Below are 21493 nucleotides of genomic sequence, written 5' to 3'. Positions count from 1 at the left end.
TGAAAATAAAATGTTAAACTATTATGCTGTTAGAATACAAATCTCCTGAAGTAGCAATCACTGCGTTTAAGATGATAATATCATCAATGATCGTATTAACGTGTTGGCCATGAATATAGTAGGCATTTTTAGGCAAACGCTTATTTAAATGGGCACCCAAAAACTCTCTCATACACGCGTGGGTGTCTGTAGCCGCATGTCCACTAATGTGGAGCCAGCAATGAATGTCAATCCAAGTCCGTACCCAATTATTTCAAGCACCTGCGTGTCAGGCTCACATTTACAATTGAAGCCCGCAACCAAAGAATCCAAGTTGGATGATGAAAATTGTTCCGTGCCAAAAAATGCAAATTACTTCACTGAACGTTAAAAATGTAAGATGCTCTCCAGATAGGAATAGTTAATCACACAGTTAGTTGGGTTAAGTGGGATTTATATTTGTCCGTAAACAATTGTGTATTTTAGCTATATACATGCGGTGAATGTGTGTGTGTGTCTTTTTGTGTGGCCTCAAGGTGCACATAGCCTGGCACAAGCGTCATGGTGACGTCACCGCTACTTAGTGGCCAATGGCGGTTGTTGTTGTTGTTGTTTGTGTGAGGATGGTAACGTAGTGGTTAGCACACTATGCTCTGGATCGGGCGGTCTCAGTTTGATTCCTGACCACTACTAATATCAGTGGTAATTGATATCTCAAAGGCAGCCAGGAATGATAGTGACAAATGTTGCCAGCACGGTGCTGAGTCCACCAGCACCTCACATACATTTCTGCCCTTAATAGGTGCTCGCAAACAGCGCATTCCCCTATGGTATAAAAGGCTTAATGGGCAATATTCTTTATAATTTTTTGCGTGTGTTAACACTTAAACCAACTTAACACATATATGTATGATTTAAAAAGTTAAATTCAAACCGTGCATATTTGAAATCAATATGATAAACAGACTTGGTGCCTTTGTGCTTTGCTTGCTTGTAGGAGATGCCAATGGATATATATATTTTAAAAGATATGGAACTCGCAACTTGTGTGCAGCAACATCAAAGAGACTGCAACCTGAAACGGAATGAGATGGGATGCCGCAGTGGGTATGCATCTATCCTGATGCAAAGTGACAGAATTAGACATAAAATAATGAGTGAGTTACCTAACTGTAGTGCAAGCATTCGTTGTATGTCTTAACTGTGTCGAGTATATGTGTGTGTGTGCGTGCACATACAGATCTTGGTGTCAAGTGATCAAATTACGAAGTAAATACATTGATCGTACTCTTATCGATGGAGGTGTCTGATGTCCATCGTTATGATGGAGTCAGGTGTCGACTATTGTCGAACAGTTGGAGAATCTGGCAGAAGGAAGGAAGCGACGGTGAGGGGGTGGTGGCATCGATAACGTTGAACATGATGACGCTTGACCTTGACCTCTAATCGTTTTTAGTAAGACGCACTGCCTAGGACTATGGTGATAATGATTGATCGATGGTGTTGACGATTATTATGGAGGTGCGGTCCTCCATGGTAAGAATGTGGAATTCCCACCACTGCCGCATGCAGGGACGGCCTGCGGAGGAGCTGAGCTCTGCGTGGTGTTGTTTCTGGACCTCCACTAGGTCGACTCAGCCTCAAATGAGTACCTGGTGTTGTGTGTAAACATCGCCACTCAGGAGACACAGTTGGCGTGGTACTGGCCACCCACCCCCTCGTGTGCCTTGCCCGTCTTCACAGGTGCTACTCGCTAACAGCACTTGCTCCAACAGTCTATTAAGGCTACATGGGGGATTTTTGTCTTTCTGAATTTCAGATGGTGACAAGGAAGAAGCGAGAAGTGAAGCAGCGGCGGCACCGTTTGTCACAACTGACCTCGCGCCTTCATGGGGAGGACCTGGTAAATTCTTGATAAAAAAAATATTCAGCCAAACACAACATTTCCACAGGTGTCCATGTTTACTCCTTTGATGAAAAATAAGAATAGATTTTACCCTTTGGTGGAAAACCCCCTTTCTAGAGCTCTAGCGAGCCCCCCTCTAGAGACCCCCCTCTAGAGAGTCCCCTTCTAGAGAGCCCCCCATAGAAAGCCCCCCCCTCTACAGCTCCAGATATCCTCACCTCGAGGGTATTTCACCCCACCATTCCAAACTTAGCAGACGACGGGAGAAGAGGTGGCAAGCGCCCACAGTTTGTACCCCACCACACGTGACCAGCCGATTAACTGGCCGTGGGGAAACCCATCCATCGCGCCTCCAATTAGCGCCGTTGGCCACGTACGGCGCGAAAGAAGTTCAGCACACATTCATGACATTGATGCTTCCGGGTGAACAGAACAAGGCGTGGTGGGTGGTTGGGTGGAGGGGGAGGGGAATGTAAGAAACTTGCCCCATTGTTTCAACTACCAGGCTGGTAGGTTTTAACAGAACCAGCAACCTCTGAAATGCAAGTCCAGTGTGCTAACCAGAACGAACTTGTTAACATCCCCTTTATTTAATCATTAATTTTAATGCTATTTTTAAGTGTCTCTCTGCTCAAATTAGTGGTCGGCGAGGGGAGGGGGGGTGTGCTCATTACAGTCCGTCACCAGTGGTGGACATTCCACATTCATTTGGTGGGGGCAAGTCCCTCCATTAAAGATGATCACTGTTGACTTCTCACATTAGTCCTCATTCCAGACGAAACACCTCATTCGAGAGTCAAACATGGCACCTCGTGCCTTTGACATTCCTCCTCTCCGAGCACACCGGTGGTGGTACCATCAGCCGCATCAGAACATCAACAGGCCGCTCCACACCACCTCCTCCACAGGGGTGCAATCGTGGCCATTCAACCCAGACCATGGACTAGATAGTAAGTCACTGTAGTCTGTGGATAGCAAAACGACACCAACTCTTTCCTGAAGCCCTCTCGTGGCTCGCAGACCTCGGGCATTAGCATTTAGCTCCTGAACATCTTACTGGTAGGAACCTCCTGGTTACACCAGCCCACAGGGGATTATTGTGTCGTGCAGGGAGGGGTCGGGTGGGGAGGGAGGGGCTGGGTGGGGAGGGGAGGGTGGGGAGGGGCTGGGTGGGGAGGGTGGGGCTGTGTGGGGAGGGTGGGGCTGGGTGGGGAGGGAGGGGCTGGGTGGGGAGAGGCTGGTCACCCCGTGGTGCCCTTATAAAACTCAACGTTTAACCTACTCACGCCGGCTTGTGCCCGCCCTCACAGTTGGGCATATTTGCGGAATACACCACGCCGCCGTTGACCCTGGCCACTGACCGAGTAACCCAACGTTCCTACTAGTTCAGGAATGTGTTGCCATCCATAAGCATAGAATCGGTACTCGTTTTATTGATGCCAGGGGGATGAAAGAGCTTCGTCAGACCGTGCCCGTTGGAGATTTTTTTTTAAATCACAAGATATCAATGCCGGAGCCGTGGTTCATTCGATCATGCTGCAAATTTATATTTGCATCATCCGTGTCTTTGTGGATGTGCAATGTGCACACACGTGTACTGAGCCTCCACTTCTTTCGGCACTCCAACATTCTAGACATCTGTGTCTCTCTTTGTGTGTGTCTCTCTGTAATTCTCCAGGAAACTGTCTCTCTGTGCCTGTCTTTCTCTTTGTATCTCTCCATCTCACTCTCGTCATGCCTCTCTCTGTGTCACTATCTCTCTCTCTACATGGGTGTATCAGTATTTTTTATTTTAGTAGCACTCTTCTGGCCTCCACGTATTAATTTCTCAGTGTCTCTCTCTCTCTCTGGGTCTTTGTCTTTCTTTTCCACGTCTCACTCAGTCTCTCCGTATCTCTGCGAATGTGTCTCTCCATGTTGAGGCGTCTCCTATCACATCTTGTTCTCTCTCCACATGTCTTTCTGTCCATCTCTCTCCGTGTCTCTGCCTCGGCGCGTCTGCCTCTCCCTCTGTCTAGGGCTTCTCTTCCTCTCGTTTGTACCAGTTCTAAATTCGTCCTGAGATGGCTCCTATCGTCAGTGTGACGACCGCATTGAGGTGCATTGGTGTGCACAGCAGTGCGTGCAGAACGGATCAAACAAAGACCCGCTGCTTTTCCCTTCTCGACGACAGCACGCGTTTTGTGATTCCATGTTGTTTCCGCACGTGATCTGAAATAGGATTTGTTTTGTTCCATTGAGCCATTGGTGACCGCCCAGCCATTGTGCCCTTTGTTCATAATTCACAAACGATACGTAAGATCCGTGTGTGTGAGCTTTTTAGTTTTTAGCTGAGCAGCTGTTTGATTATTCAGCGTTTTTGTTGTTGTTGTTGTTGTTGTTTTTTTCTTCCATGATATAGGTTTTTTTGGGTTTGATCGCGTAAATATAAATGTGTGGTTAAATCCGCCACCACCCGACACAGCCAATTAGTAAGGTTTGTCACGTAAACAGAACATGCCAATTCGTTACTAGTACAGCACACCGGTGTGTTGGAGAGCAAATCCACATAATTTGCCATCGGGTTTAACGACACATTTATATTTGCGCGATCTAATCCAAAAAAAACTATATTATGGATGATATTGGTCGCGAAAGCCTACGAGTTAAACTGCTGTAATTTTTTACAATTTTCAGAAGAAATTCAATGTTGTTTCGGTTGTGGAAGGCCTTAATTCAGGTAGAGACGCGTCTACTTGCGTTTTGCCATACATGTTCTATTCCCCCACTGCACTCTGCTGATGAATGTGGTGAGCATCTTTAAATTCTGATGGCTGTACTTATTATTGTACTTAGCGAGTTAAAATAATTAGTGCTAGTTGCCACGACGTTTTACTGTAATTTGCCTCAGTAAAATGTGCTTTAGCAAATTAGAATTACATTGGAATGTAGTAATAATGAGGGGGAGACGGTGAGAATTGGAATGCATGGTTGTTAAACATTAAACTATTCTTTACTTTTGTGACAATCCAGGTGCGACCCCTTTGAGACCGCTTCTTTGAATTGTCAAGGCAGACGAGGGAGTGAATTATTGCGACGAAATCTTTCCCGGGGGGGGGGGGGGGGAAGTCCCAAACATTAACAACAAAAGCAAGAATGCAATGAATACATTAATAATAAACAAACGCAGTTTGACGTGTCTAATGATTTTTTTTTTATTATTATTATTGTTATTTGGCCACACTCGTAACATCTCGCAATTAAATCTCCCAAGACTGATTCCTGCTCCACTATCCCCTCTCGCTGTCTTCCCCATCGCCATTGCTCTTCAGTTGTATTATTGTGATCGTTTCGATATATTAACGTAACAATATTAAACGATACTCTTAGTTCTTTCGGTAAAGTCACGTAGGTAAGAGTATGAATCCTTGCAGTCACGAAAGCTTCAAATCTAGAATTAATATAAAACGATGGCAATCTTCAGCTTTTCCCTCAATCAAATATTAAATGGAGGCCTACACCTTTCTAAATTGTGTCCACGGTGGTTGTTTGACCATACTTTCGCTGCTCTTGTCAGTGTGGGTTGGTGGGGTGCTCAAGACGAGTTTGGATATCACTCGCTACTGATGTCAATCCGAATTTTGCTAAATCAATTCCCTTTGGAGACTGACCCAGCCCACCATCTGCCCGATGTCAGTTCCCCATCGTGGGATGTTAACACTGGTTGTCTTACGGTTTACAATCACATTACCAGCATAGAAAGATGGAATTTCCAGCACTGGCTCAGAGTTCCTGAAAGAAATAAGCACAGATCAACACTTGTTTGAACATAGGGACACTTTGTGGTGATTGCTACATTGGAGAAACAAAACGTCATGTTGCTGATCGTGTCCGCGAGCACAAGTCAGATCTGAAACACGGCAGAACTGATTCTTCGGCCGTTGCCGATCATTGTTACAACTCGGCGGGCTCTCATGAAATTGTCTTTTCCGAGACCAAGGTTCTCTGCAAACCTCCGGGCTACCATCAAAGGTTTGTACACGAAGCCATACAAATATACAAACACAGACATAATTTCAACCGTGATGATGGGTACAAACTCAGTAATCACTGGAAAGATGTTATTAACCACGCAAAAAAGACTTAATTACACTTTTTGGACCATCTTATCTGACAGGCACTATTTTAATTTACTTCACCGAGTGTTAACATCCACAGTGTTTAACAGTAATCTCTTCATTGTTCTTTGATCACCGCTCGCCACGTTTCCATTCATTGTGTTGAGCACTACGTGATGTCTTTGATCACCGCTCGCCCTCCGTCCCGGCGCGTCTCCATTCATTGTGTTGAGCACTGCGTGCAGTCTTTGATCGCCGCTCGCCCTCCGTCCCGACACGTCTCCATTCATTGTGTTGAGCACTACGTGATGTCTTTGATCACCGCTCGCCCTCCGTCCCGGCGCGTCTCCATTCATTGTGTTGAGCACTGCGTGCAGTCTTTGATCGCCGCTCGCCCTCCGTCCCGACACGTCTCCATTCATTGTGTTGAGCACTGCGTGCAGTCTTTGATCACCGCTCCTCCTCCCTCCCGATACGTTTCCATTCATTGGCTACCACAGCCTGATAAGCTCTCCCCCCCCTCTCCACCTCCCTTCAACTTGCTTATAAGGGATTACATCTTGAATCATTGCTTCACTTGATGCAGCTAATTCGGCTGTGACGGTCCCACCTGATGACGGAGACTTGTGTTGCCTCCGAAACGTCGTGAATTTTATTTTGTTTTGTTTTATTTTACTTTCATTAATTTTAATGTTTTTACCTACGTGACTTTACCGAAAAAACCTGAGAATAAGAATACTTTAATGACCGTTTTACTTTTCACGTTTGAAATCATCTCACGGTCCGCAGTCATGTTCACTCTTGTCATCTGGTTGCCACAATGGACGGATGATGGATGGCGTGCAGCACCCCCACTACCGCCACCCCACTCTCTCACTCTTTGCTTTGTCCCAACATGCACTGCTCTCTGCTCTCCGGCAATCGCTCAGTCGCTGTCGCTCTACAACTCGCAGACGGCAGTGAGGTGGTGATCGCCGGGCTATTCATTCTCTCCAACATTTTATTTGTGAACGGCCTGTTCTCTAACTCAGGTCGTGCCTTCTCAAAACAAAAAGAAACATCTTCTTGGTTCTCTTTTTGGTAAAGTCACGTAGAAGGGAAATAATGAAATAATACAAATAAAACATAATAAAATAATTCTCACGACGTTTCGGCCACAACGCAAGCAGCCGTCCTCAGGTGAAGAACATGTCTGTCGGGAAGACAGCGTTATTTCCCTTCTACGTGACTTTACCGAAAGAACCAAGAAGATGAATCCTTGCAGTCACGAAAGCTTTAAATCAAAAAGAAACAGTTGTGTGTTTTGAAGAGGGGCTTCGTTTTTTTTTTAGTTTTCAGGCAGATTCTCCAGTAATATTGCTCACCCCCTTTCTGCTACGTCGGGTTCCCGACTTAAAAAGCTAAACGACGGACAGACGCCCTTCGATAAGTCGATCGCGTCGCGATGCTGACGGGGACGTCACCTCAACAAGTGCAGTGCCTTGTTTTTTTTGCCCCGGCCTGCTTTACCAGCCAGCTCTGGGCGCGTTTGGCCACCGCCCCCCCCCCCAGAGCCGCCAGCACAATACAAAGACGTTCCCTTATCAATATTGACCCAAAGCGTTTGTCACAGGACCATCCCTTCCCGTGCGGTAAGCTGATATGTAACACTCTGCGGAGCAATTTCCTACGCAGCAGCCCAGAGGCGATCAATAAGGCTATTGTAACAATTGTACTCCCTTTGGAGGGCTTTCTTTGTCGCGATCAATCCGCTTAACGCAGTTGTTTCTCCCTTGTCACGCTTCAGTACATCCCCTTGTTTCGCCTAAAATGGGTCCTGATACATTTCGGGAGATAAGGTGGTTGATTTTTCTTCAAACTGCGTTTGTTTCCTTTGCAGTTTGTACAAGTCCTATGATAAATGTTCATTTTTTTCACGAACTTTGCTATTTTATTTTCGTGCGTTTTCGCCGCGCGATCTGGTCCTGTCGTGTACAGCAGCGGTCATGAACACCCCGGCATGGAATAAGAGGGACTTTTTTTTTTTTGGGGGGGGGGTATCTTTGAACGTACAGTACAACTTTTGTCGATTATGGTTACAATGTGGCGTCTTTCTTGATTAAGCAGCGCTTCGTGAAAATGTACGCCTATTGTGGGTAACCTGCTATTTTTAAGTGTTCTTTACACTCATAGTAATTGCTGTTGAAGTGCCAAAGCAACTGATTCTAAGTGCCAACACGAGTAGTGTAAAGTAATCTTAGTTTATTTTTAAGAAATACATAATCAGTTTCCAATTACTGCTTACTCAATGTTTTAAAGGGTGAGGATAATCTCCAATTTAGCGTGTTCATGTTAACGTAATCTGTTTACATTACTGTTGCGATTACTTTATTCAAATATATATTTGTTAGCCTGATTAAGCCCTAGAAATACGGCACTATGCTCTGTTGGTAGGTCTTGATGTACAATCTGTAGGCTGTGCATTCTGCCGTCTGTATTACCTCAAGCCGCTGACACGATCACTTGCCTATTTACATTATCTTTGAAATCGTCATTAAAAAAGTGTTCAACAATAATCTTAGTAAACGTAAAAAAAAGCAACACATTTGTATCTGCTAAGTTCATGGCCAATCTTATTTAAATCGAAGTCAAATCAGGGTGTCGCCGTGCTTAAAGCACGCATTGAAACCGTCCTCGTGTCTGCTCGCAGCCATGGACCAAGGGCGGAAATTCCTCATTCCCATGGCAGGCACGCTAGTCTCGCTACGTCGATTGACAATTTGCATTGCGTGTAAATCGAGATGAGTGATGTGATTGCAACTGATAACGCATTACTTACCCCCAACGCTGCTCTGCAAACAGAGGAACACGGCAACAGCATCCCTTTAAAAGTAAGAGAAATATATATTAAGGAATGCAAAGATAAATTTTGAGCAGAAACGACAGTAAATTAGCTATTACCTTGCACCTTTTTTATCTCCGGCAGCATCAGCTCATGGTTCTGGCCAGTGGGAAACGGGGCACTTGTAATGTAATGTTATCGCCGCTTTCAAAGTGTGTATTAATGGAAGGCACGGCTGATTGAGTGATCAAATGAGATAGCATGCGGATTTGCCTTCCAACATATCAGAAACGGGATCGCAACAAGACTTTTTTTTATTCCCCACCAGCCGCAACCAGTTTCTCTTAAATTGATTCGAATTGCTGAACGGTATTAAATTGATGGAATTTTTTTCTATCTCTCTCTCTTTCCCTCTCTCTCTCTCACAAGCCCCTATCCGCTTGCTAGAATTTCTTTTGATCGTGAAATGTGAATGCAGTTCACAAATTATATTGTAAAATAAGCCTTTCGCTAAGGGGGAAAGTGATGCGCTTCATCTCTGAGCTCCACGCTTTCACCTTCGTTGGAATACCGTTCCGTAAATGCCGGCAGTGAATGTGACTTTCTGTTTTATTTGTTTGTATTCTACCACATTTCATTAAAAAAAAATGTGTTTATACACACCCTTACCCTCGAGAAAACCCTCGCTTTATGTTTTTTTGTATCTTGTGGTTTATTTTTTTTACCAAGAACAATGCAATGTTACATCACGTTGATTATTTTAAGGAGTGGTGACAGTGGTACGGAGCACTGCGCGATAAACCTTGACAGCCTGAATTCGAATCCCGTCCATAGCTCGCAGCAGTGACGAGTGATGAATGAACTGGTCCCGGATGCCCCCCTTTACTAACTGACCCTGACGTGGTGAAGTATGGTCAAACAGGTGACACGGGCAAGCAGTTGCAGGGGCTGCACCTATTCCGTTTACCGTGCGCACACGTTGTAGGTAAAGTGAGAAAAATAGACTCTCACACGGCTCCTAAAAAATATAATTCCTCTTCCACCCGGAGATCGTGAGTGTTTTTCTTTTTCCGACGGATCTCTAAAGTGATGGCTTGCGTGCATTGAGGGACCTTGTGCTGCTGGGTCTAGAGAAATGATCGGGTGGTGTTTCTCAGAGTCCCTCGCATTTCACAGGCTGGCTTGTTGGCACTTAAAAGCACTTGCCACATCTGACACTTAAATGTGAGGCCATGTCCTTATCAAGCGCGTTCATCGGTGAGAGCTGACTCCACTCCCTGATCAATTCCCCTCCCCTTCCTTTGGAAACATAACGAGATCTACTGCACTATGGAAAATTGATCTCTTCTTTTGGGAGCAAATGTGCTCTGTGATGTGGGGTTTTTCAAATGGATGAGCAAAATGTTTTACAGGATTTTGTTTGCATTTGAATACATCTCCTTTTTAATGTTTCTTTATGAGGATGGGTTATTTTTTTAAATAGATACGGCGTGTATGTATAGAATTTAGCTCCAAGCCCAAGCTGAGGAAACTTGTGTTAAATGTGAAATAGGTTCATAACACGCCTGAGATAAAGTGTGTTATATTATTTTAGCACGTGTTCATTTCATTTGTTAACTGTAAATTTCCTGGGGGTGAGGGGGTGGTGGGTTTAAACAGGCAGTATATTTCCAGCCAATGTAAGGCAAGGCAACAGTTATGCTGCTTTGCAAAGACCCTGCCATCGAAGTGTGGAATTTCTCCACACCGGCTCTCAGGGCTGTCACTTTTCATCAACGGACTCGAGCGTGGAGAAACGTGGACATTTTAATTCAGCGTCTTTTTCGAAACTTTGCACTTCTTTGAAGTTGACTTGAATTGTGAACGAACCAGTGAATCGCATTATCTTGGAAGCACTGTGTGGATTTTCAACTCCCGTAACTTGGGAAGGACTGCGGCTTATGGCCCTCTACATTGATGTGTATTCAGTTTCTTTCTTTTTCCAACTGAGAGCCAGCTCTCGCCATATCTTCTTGATGATATGTGCTTATCGTGTCTGATGGCCTTGGTAGATAATACGTTGGATATGCCTGCTTAAATTTCAATAGCATCAAATGCCTTTTCATAATTGATGAACGTCAGACAATGGAGTATATTGTGTTCGGTGTTCATCTAATTTTATTTTCTTATGATATAGTTCAGGAAATGCTGCTGATGGAATGGTTTCAATTCAGTTCACCCTTGTAAAATATGTCTATTATCTCATTGTCCTCCTACTCGTTTTTTCCTGGTTAAGAACATACATATATTTAAAGAGCTTTCGAAAGTGTGTTTTCTTTACTCTCACTTCTATTGAGTATAGATCTCTTTTTAGATTTGCGGCTAGGGTACTGTGCTGTTAACCTGCCCACCAGTATGTGGTGATGCCAGTCCAGGGGCTAACGTTTGTGGCGTGCGATATCTGAATCAGTCTTGGGTGCCCCATTCTCAAGCCTGCAAGTAGCGCCATAGTGAAGTATGGTTTCGGGAGACCTTCATCCAATAGTGGATCAACAAAGGGCTGTAAATTTTTGTTATGATTATTATTTATTTCAAGATTTATAACTTGCACAACATTTTATATGATCTATATAAAGCGTGATACATTCCAAGAAAAAAGGTCGAATAATGTATAAATGTGTGCTATGTAGCTTAGAGTGCAATGTTCACCTAACAGTCTTTCTGTAACTCAGAAATAAACTGTTGGGTTTTCTGATAAAATAGGTACATGTAACATTTTAGAAGTTATGGAATTACACGCAGCTAACTTTTCTATGAAATAAAGTGGGAGATTGAGGAAAGCCACGTGGTGAGAGTTGAGGCTATGTTATATCAACTATAATGTACTTTTTATATGTTCAATGTTTAGGATGAATGTGTGGAAAGAGGCAGTGCAGGGGTCAGTGCACAGCACTTTGGGCCCAGTGAGACCCAGGTTATTTTCCCACATCAGCAGCAATTGGTATCTGGACTTGGCTTTTACCTCCGCTGAGTTAACTCGGCCGAAAATATTTTTCGTTTTGGTGAGGTGTGAGAAACGTTAATGCTCTGGAGAGTGGCAATCAAATGTGTATGTTGGTCACATGACCCATGCATTTGCCGGGTCGACATTAATAGGTGCTCACTAACAAAAATACGGGGCGGGGGGAGATATTTGTCTTTATCGCTCAGTTTAGTTTAGTCACTAAGATAGAAACAATTCACTTACACGCGTTCCTAGCCTTCCAAAAAGGAGGGGGGGTCTTGCTTTATTTAGAGCTGGCTGGTCAGGGGATTTGGCTCGATGAAAGACCTTGACTCATGGATGCGGAAGCAGGATTTCTTATTCAGAGCACCCACGCTCGAATTGGTCCTTGAGATATTTGATGCCTGTGAAGTCGACAGAACGTGGTTCAAAGTCGCAAAATAAAGATCGCAACTCTTAGCGGGTGACTTACGGAGAAACTTGCTTGGCGTCAGCGCCAAGCAAGCGAGAATCCGCTAAGCGGTGAGCGCCATTTCCCACGGCACAAACCAAGTTCACTTTGGTTATTTTCGAACCAAACTGTTGGTTGTGGTGAACTCAACGCCCACAACTTCAGTGGTTGGAATGTATACAGGTGCAGTCCCTAGCGGTTTGAAGAAGAAATAATTTCCCATTCAAAGATTTTCTCAAGTGAAGTGAAGCTTTTCCCACAATATTTATATTCCCCTGGTGGGTTTCACGGAGGCTTGTAACAGTTGACCCCTTGGTGAGTCACTGATTGGTCACGATTTGTGGTCGCAATTCGCTTTCAGGGATAGAGTTCCATCTTGCCCCGAGGTGCATTGCAGTGCCTGTCATGCTGCAGCCAGGGCCGTAGGGCCTTGGGAAACTATAAAGGGCCTACGAAAAAAAAAATGTACCATGCTTTTTTTTCCATGATAACAAAAATTATATAACCAAGAGATGTTCTTGAATAAATCTATGTATATAGCAAGGAAAGTTACAGTGTCTATACAAAGAGGCAGAGTCATGCCGATGTCAATCTTTTGTTATATATATAAGGTGAGAGAAGTAAACACCGGAGGTGAACTTTTCGAGATATTTTCATTGCAAAATTAGCAATAACATCTTCACGTGGCGTTTGTCGCACATAGAGAGTAGAGCAAGGGTAGATGAGCGCTGTTGTCCTACGCGTGACACAAGCGAATGACAGCGGCGGTAGTGGTGACATGGGCAGCAGTAGCAGCTGCAGGAAGTTATCACTGAAGGTCGACAAAACAAAAGTGCCTAGGGCCTACAAGAACCTTAAACCGGCCCGGGCTGCAGCGATTACATTGTAGTATTATTATTATTATTCTAATTACTCTTGTTTACCCAAGGAAGCCTCAATGTGACTGAGTCCCGTGACTGGTTTTCAGGAGGGTTTTTACCACGTTTCTCTTTGCTAGAATGGGGAAAACATTGCTTCTGTGTAGAAACCAGTTGAGTCATTTGTGAGGAACGCTTTCTAAATGTTGGCAAATTTGGACCACGACACCGGCACACGATGGCCTGCCCTTGCGACTGACGTCATGGGATCTTTAACGTCCACCGTGAAGTTGACGGCGCGTGGCATTACCGTGTTTCTGACACCCGCAAACCGTGACCCCCCCCCCCTCTTTCCCTGCAACAATGGACGAACGAGCTGCCGCTGTGTCATAGCCACCGTCCCTGAACTGACGGTGACTCACGTTGAAAGTAATTGATTCTCAAGCTCGCGATTTGATACAGGAATCGCAAGCATCATAATGGAGTTTAATGAATGAGTCGATGCATCGTTACACCCACAGGTGAATGCCATCGTATCTTCGACTGTAATCTCCTTGCTCGGTGTGCTTGCCGCTTGCAGTAGAGTCAGTGTCTCGTTCCTTCACACACAATGCGGTTCCATCTCTGTGTGATCCACCAACGCCCCGGTCCTCCTAGTCTCAATGATTATACCCGTGTGCCCATCGCGCCTGGCTACATTAAACACAATACTCTGGGCAGGTAATGCTCTTCGCGGGAAAGGCACACAGTGGGGGGGGGGGGGGGGGTTGCCTAGAGAATTGGCAAATTAACTCAGGGGAAAACACAGTGGGACTTTGAACAAAAAAAGGGGGCTTCACATTTTCCAGGGATGTTGGCAGATATGGGTGTGTCGTTTTCTTCAGTATGCTTTGCAATTATCTTTTTCGGGCTCCTTGAGTCGATGTCTTTAACGCCCATGACGTGATGGGACTGCATAAGTGACTGCTGCATGTCCCGTGTGTTTTCGTTCTCGCTAACAGCGCTAGATTTTATAAGCCAAGGTTGGCAACAAACAAATGCGTTTCATTTTAAATGGGCGATGTGATACGCTTGTGTGAAAATATTGCTTTTTTTTACCATAACTTGATATATATAGAGAAAAAAAGTCCACACCTCTGAATTTATGTATGGTTTTATTTCTCTCTTTATTCCGTGAACTAAAATGGTGATTCAGGGTTTGAGGCATTATGCAAGCCTATTTGAGACGGCTTGTGATTTCAAAAGCCAAATTTCAATTTATCCCGTCAGCTGCTGTTTGTAAATTGCCCGAAATGTAAGACTACAATTGCATGCCTCCATCATAGTTTTAATAGAACCTTTGCAGGCATGGTCATGGGTGCACTCAAGTGAAAAGTCATTATAGTTTTAATAAAATAAGCACTTTAAATCTACGACGCTCTGCATTTAGCAGTGAGCAAGGAGATACACTGGCTAGGTTAGACTTCTTGCTGACTATTGATTGAAATTGTTGGGCAAAGCAGCGTGTTAAACGCGCTCGCTGTTTACATTGTTGTGAGGCTGTAGTTAAAGTGTCTGTGAGTTAGGTACAATGCGTATAAGGCTGGTGTAGGAGCCCGGATTGAGGTGCTGGAATTGGTGCGGGAGAAGGTGGAGAGGGGAGAGCTTAGGTTATGGAAGGAAAGGTGCAGAGAGAGGTTGCTTTGATTCTATGAGTTGTCCAGCGTGCCTTTGCCTTCATTGAAGCATTTTTCAAAATGTACGCAAAGTGTCATTTTCCTCAATATGATGAATAGCAAAAATAAATAAGCAGACAATACGCCGCCTCTCTATATCTGTCTTGCGCAACAAACATCCCATCAGCAGCACGGCATTCTGGGAGTTGATGTTCTTGGCAGCAGACTCTGGACCGGTTTTGACAGTCAGTGTCTCATCAGTAGTCAGACTTGTTTAAACCATTACTGGTCAACTGCTGGATGTTTAAAGCGGGGACCTTCTCTGTTAGGTATGGGCTTGAATTTGACGCAAAACCGAATGACAAAATTACACAAAATAATCATTAGCGCTGTGGTAGAGCACATAATCAAGATATAAATAAGCTATATATTCATCTTCTTGGTTCTTTCGGTAAAGTAACGTAGAAGGGAAATAATAAAATAATAAAAATGAAACATAATAAAATAATAAAATATAATAAAATAAAATAATAAAATAAAATAATATAATAATAAAATATTAAAGCTATATATTAAGTTACTTTCATTATTTAGAATAAAGTCAATGCATATGCTGTGTTATAAATCTGTTGAATGTAGATCTTATTGGGTGCTTTAATAGCATACGTGACGGCAGAACGATGTTCGTCTACGTGTGTAGCCGAGTGAAGTGTTGGCACAGTAGTTCATGCACTAAACTAGTATTCTGTCAGCCTGTTTAACCATTGCATTTCATTCACCAATGTGGTATTGCATGGTCAAACAAAGCCTGTGACCAGCATGGCATGGGGTAGACATTCAGCCATCAGTGGAGTGACATAGGCATATCAATTATTAAGTTGGATTATTATGCATATAACATGCTTACACACGTATTAATAATGCATTGAATCGTTGAAATATAGCGTGCGCGTGTTTGCTCGTCAAGATTGGTTATTTGAACAAATATCTGCGTGAGAACAACATACATATTGCTATGTGAAGAGCACAATTAAAATGATATATAGTCACCTCTAATAGGTAAACCACGGTGTTTCCCAAACAGACACTGGGCCTCGTGTGTGTGTGTGCATTATCGATAGAACTCAATTCATATTCTATGAACCCCCTCTTCAAAATATTCACTCAGCGTTGTTACCACACATGCCTTGTGCAGTATTATATGCTTACACGTCGTTGTAGTTAATCATTTATCAGCTACAATCACAATCAATGAACCATCACAATTGATATGGTGTTATCATCATTTTCCTTATTTCTCATGGGTCAGTAAAATGAGTGCCACATTGTTCGACGTCACAGCTGTGTGTGGCGGTTATTGTCCCATGGATAGACTGGTCCCTGCCATAACAATGTCGAGTTTACAACAATTGATTTGGACTACCAGTTCCCACCCAATGCTTGCCTGAGTATAAACACTGGTATTTTATGTGTATTTTTCAACAAAAGAGTCAAACTGCAATGCTTTTCACTTGTTTCATAATCAGCCAATAACACACCTGCCTAAGCTGCTGCGATCTAAGCCAGTGTACATCCCACGTAGGGTATTGTTTCTTCATGGCTATTACACATTAGCATAATATTTCGGATAAATCTAGAGGTTCATTCACATTACAGATGCATCTATGCAGAGCTACGGCACGTGACGAGTGGTGGTGTAGTGGTTAGCACAATGCAATATGATCCCATCTGTCGTTGCCATTTCAGCTCTAATAGAATAAGATCTCACTAACGGCACTTGCCCCTATGGTCTATAAGGCTAAACGGGGTCTTTGTCTTTCCTGCGCGCGTGTGTGTGCTGCCGTGCATGTGTCGGTCACGTGTGTGGTGGGGGGAGCGGTGGTGCAACGGTTAGCGTGCTGTGCTACGAACCCGGAGACCTGTCGCGCATTCTCGTTCACAGCCATCATCAGTGACGAATATCTGAATCTGGCCTTGGGGCCTCCCCATCGTCGACTCAGTCTTACATGAGTAGATTTGAAGCTTTCGTGACTGCAAGGATTCATATTCTTAGGTCTTTTTCGGTAAAAGTCACTTAGGAAAAAAAATAAAAAATAAAATTAATGAAAGTTAAATAAAAATTAAATAAAAATCACGACGTTTCGGAGGCAACACAAGCTTCCGTCTTCAGATGGAACCGTCACATACCGAAAAACCTAAGAATACTTACATGAGCAGCTGGCGCAGCTTTAAACGTTGGCAGTGGGGATACAAAGGTGGCAGGGCACGGTCCTGGCCGCACCACCCCGTTGTGATTTGTGCTGACGGTGCTTGCTCGCAGCACTTTGGCCCCAACAGTCTGCGTAGGCTTTGGTCATTGGACATGTGCCCACCTATCTATGTACGGTGATGAAAGAGATCTGTGTGCGTGTATACGCATGTGTACGCACGTCTCACTCCCAATGCAAGTTTATATACTTGAACACCGTGTGCAGAATTATAATCTTTATGTATTCTGTGCGCTGTGGCAGAGTGCATGACTCACAAGCATAAGGTTGTGTGAGATGTCACATACCAATCAAGGGTCCATTCAGCCCACCATCATTCTGAGGTTGATACAAATTGAATACAGCTTTGGTTTGAATTCAATGGCTGTTGTTCTTCACGGGTCCATTGCACAGACTCACAGGTCCATCACACAGACACAGGTCCATAGCACAGACACACAGGTCCCTCACACAGACACACAGACACACAGGTCCATCACACAGACACAGGTCCATGGCACAGACACACAGACACACATGTCCATCACACAGACACACAGACACACATGTATATCACACAGACACACAGACACACGGGTCCATCACACAGACACACAGACACACAGACACACAGGTCCATCACACAGACACACACAAGTCCATCACACGGACACACAGACACACAGGTCCATGACACAGACACACAGACACACAGACACACATGTCCATCACACAGACACACAGCCACACAGGTCCATCACACAGACACACAGACACACAGGTCCATCACACAGACACACAGACACACAGGTCCATCACACAGACACATAGGTCCATCACACGGACACACAGACACACAGGTCCATCACACAGACACACACAGGTCCATCACACGGACACACAGACACACAGGTCCATGACACAGACACACAGACACACAGACACACAGGTCCATCACACAGACACACAGACACACAGGTCCATCACACAGACACACAGACACACAGACACATATAGGTCCATCACACGGACACACAGACACACAGGTCCATCACACAGACACACACAGGTCCATTACACAGACACACAGGTCCATGACACAGACACACAGACACACAGACACACAGGTCCATCACACAGACACAGAGACACACAGGTCCATCACACAGACACACAGACACACAGGTCCATCACACATACACAGGTCCATCACACGGACACACAGCCCATCACACAAACACACAGGTCCATCACACAGACACGCAGACACACAGGTCCATCACACGGACACACAGGTCCATCACACAGACACACAAGTCCATCACACAGACACAGGTCCATAGCACAGACACACAGACACACAGGTCCATCACACAGACACACAGGTCCATCACACAGACACAGGTCCATCACACGGACACACAGCCCATCACACAAACACACAGGTCCATCACACAGACACACACACACACAGGTCCATCACACAGACACACACACACAGGTCCATGGCACATACACACACACACACAGGTCCATCACACAGACACACACACACACACAGGTCCATCACACAGACACACACACACACAGGTCCATCACACGGACACACAGACACACAGGTCCATGGCACAGACACACACACACACAGGTCCTTCACACAGACACACACACACAGGTCCATCACACACACAGGTCCATCACACACGGACACACAGGTCCATCACACAGACACAGGTCCATCACACACGGACACACAGGTCCATCACACAGACACAGGTCCATGGCGCAGACACACAGACACACAGGTCCATCACACAGACACACATACACACAGGTCCATCACACACACAGGTTCATCACACACACACACACAGGTCCATCACACACACAGGTCCATCACACAGACACACAGACACACAGGTCCATCACACACACACACACACAGGTCCATCACACACACAGGTTCATCACACACACACACACACAGGTCCATCACACACACAGGTCCATCACACACACAGGTCCATCACACACACAGGTCCATCACACAGACACACAGGTCCATCACACACACACAGGTCCATCATACAGACACACAGACACACAGGTCCATCACACACACACACACACAGGTCCATCACACACACAGGTTCATCACACTCACACACACAGGTCCATCACACACACAGGTCCATCACACAGGCACACAGGTCCATCACACACACACACAGGTCCATCACACAGACACACAGACACACAGGTCCATCACACACACACACAGGTCCATCACACACACAGGTTCATCACACTCACACACACAGGTCCATCACACAGACACACAGACACACAGGTCCATCACACACACACACAGGTCCATCACACACACAGGTTCATCACACTCACACACACAGGTCCATCACACACACACAGGTCCATCACACACGGACACAGAGGTCCATCACACGGACGCACAGGTCCATGCAGAGACACCATGTTATAGCCTTCAATACAACAAAACATACTCTGCCTTGGCTGCAAGAAAAAAAAACTACAAACAATTACCCTTTCAAAGGAAATGAGTTTATTTTTTTCGTTCATAACTAAAGTTTACATGAAAACTCTTTTTTTTCTCGAATAATCTCAGCAGGATCACATACTAAACATATTCCTTCTTGAAAAATGTTTCCCGTTGAGTTTGTGGTAGACCAGTGGTGAATGAGCTTCGTTAACTTTCAGCGCGAGCAAGCGAGTCTCCATGGCGTTCTGTGTATGCACATCTATGTTGAGGTTCCATGCATTTTGAGTCGTGGCAAATATCTGTGACAAAAAAGGGGTTCCGAGCATAATAATGCTTGGTGGATCTCCTCGTACGTACGTTAGTATACGAATCCACCAGGTACGGTCTAACATATGAATAGGTAAATACAAGTATTGTATCTGCAAACAGCAATACTGCCAAGCTAAGTACACTTAGGATATGTAGAGTGTCTAAGGCCTTTTGGGACAAACCCATGTCTTTTGAATTACGATGCCAGGATGACTGATATATACTCCATGAATACCACTCATTTGTAAAAATATGATGTGTTTCAACTGACTGATGCTTTAGTCATTGTTGTGAGCATTAGTCAAGCACCTCCTGTAGCTATGGGAGGGCAGCTGCTGCCAGCTGTTGAGAAACATCATTAATACATAATACAGTTTCATCAATTATACAGAAATAAATAATAATTGACTATATATATACATTTCCAGAAGGGTCCTGCATTGGGATCTGTACCTAATTACTTTTTACTAATTTTAGTCAGAAACCAAAATGTCCGTATGAAATCGATGTTGGCTGGTGCTGCGTCTGGCGGTCCCCTTGGCTCGACTGTTGCAGGGCATTGGAATGGTTGAGATGAGATGTAATTTGAGGCGCTTGGAGACAAAGTTACAAACCGACTTGCTGTGCTGCCATCTCTGACTTACCACGCATCCCAGGAGATTGGAAATCTCGCAGCAGGTTGGAAATCTCGCAGCAGGTTGGAAATCTCGCAGCAGGTTGGAAATCTCGCAGCAGGTTTGGAAATCTCGCAGCAGGTTGGAAATCTCGCTGCAGGTTTGGAAATCTCGCAGCAGGTTGGAAATCTCGCAGCAGGTTTGGAAATCTCGCAGCAGGTTGGAAATCTCGCAGCAGGTTGGAAATCTCGCAGCAGGTTGGAAATCTCGCAGCAGGTTGGAAATCTCGCAGCAGGTTTGGAAATCTCGCAGCAGGTTGGAAATCTCGCTGCAGGTTTGGAAATCTCACAGCAGGTTGGAAATCTCGCAGCAGGTTTGGAAATCTCGCAGCAGGTTGGAAATCTCGCAGCAGGTTGGAAATCTCGCAGCAGGTTGGAAATCTCGCAGCAGGTTGGAAATCTCGCAGCAGGTTGGAAATCTCGCAGCAGGTTGGAAATCTCGCAGCAGGTTGGAAATCTCGCAGCAGGTTGGAAATCTCGCAGCAGGTTGGAAATCTCGCAGCAGGTTGGAAATTTCGCAGCAGGTTTGGAAATCTCGCAGCAGGTTGAAAATCTCGCAGCAGGTTGGAAATCTCGCAGCAGGTTGGAAATTTCGCAGCAGGTTTGGAAATCTCGCAGCAGGTTGAAAATCTCGCAGCAGGTTGGAAATCTCGCAGCAGGTTTGGAAATCTCGCAGCAGGTTGGAAATCTCGCAGCAGGTTGGAAATCTCGCAGCAGGTTGGAAATCTCGCAGCAGGTTGGAAATCTCGCAGCAGGTTGGAAATCTCGCAGCAGGTTGGAAATCTCGTAGCAGGTTGGAAATCTCGCAGCAGGTTGGAAATCTCGCAGCAGGTTGGAAATCTCGCAGCAGGTTGGAAATCTCGCAGCAGGTTGGAAATCTCGCAGCAGGTTGGAATTCTCGCAGCAGGTTGGAAATCTCGCAGCAGGTTGGAAATCTCGCAGCAGGTTGGAAATTTCGCAGCAGGTTTGGAAATCTCGCAGCAGGTTGGAAATCTCGC

At 44.9% G+C, this 21493-nt stretch overlaps 1 protein-coding gene across 1 annotated transcript in view; it reads left to right on the top strand.

Annotated features, from left to right (window-relative positions):
* LOC144727797 (zinc finger protein ZFPM2-like) overlaps nucleotides 1-21493 on the top strand; it is a 189660-nt gene that overhangs the window by 33888 nt on the left and 134279 nt on the right. The window contains exon 3 of the mRNA XM_078606909.1: nucleotides 1799-1882. Within this exon, the coding sequence (XP_078463035.1) occupies nucleotides 1799-1882 (84 nt within the window). The remainder of the gene's footprint in view (nucleotides 1-1798; nucleotides 1883-21493) is intronic.

This window comes from Lampetra planeri, chromosome 26 (genome assembly GCF_965212315.1).
Source record: "Lampetra planeri chromosome 26, kcLamPlan1.2.h2, whole genome shotgun sequence".
In the NCBI taxonomy this organism is placed as follows: Eukaryota; Metazoa; Chordata; class Hyperoartia; order Petromyzontiformes; family Petromyzontidae; genus Lampetra; species Lampetra planeri.
The sequence above is the reverse complement of the archived record's forward strand: the minus strand, read 5'-3'. Positions and strand labels throughout refer to the sequence as shown.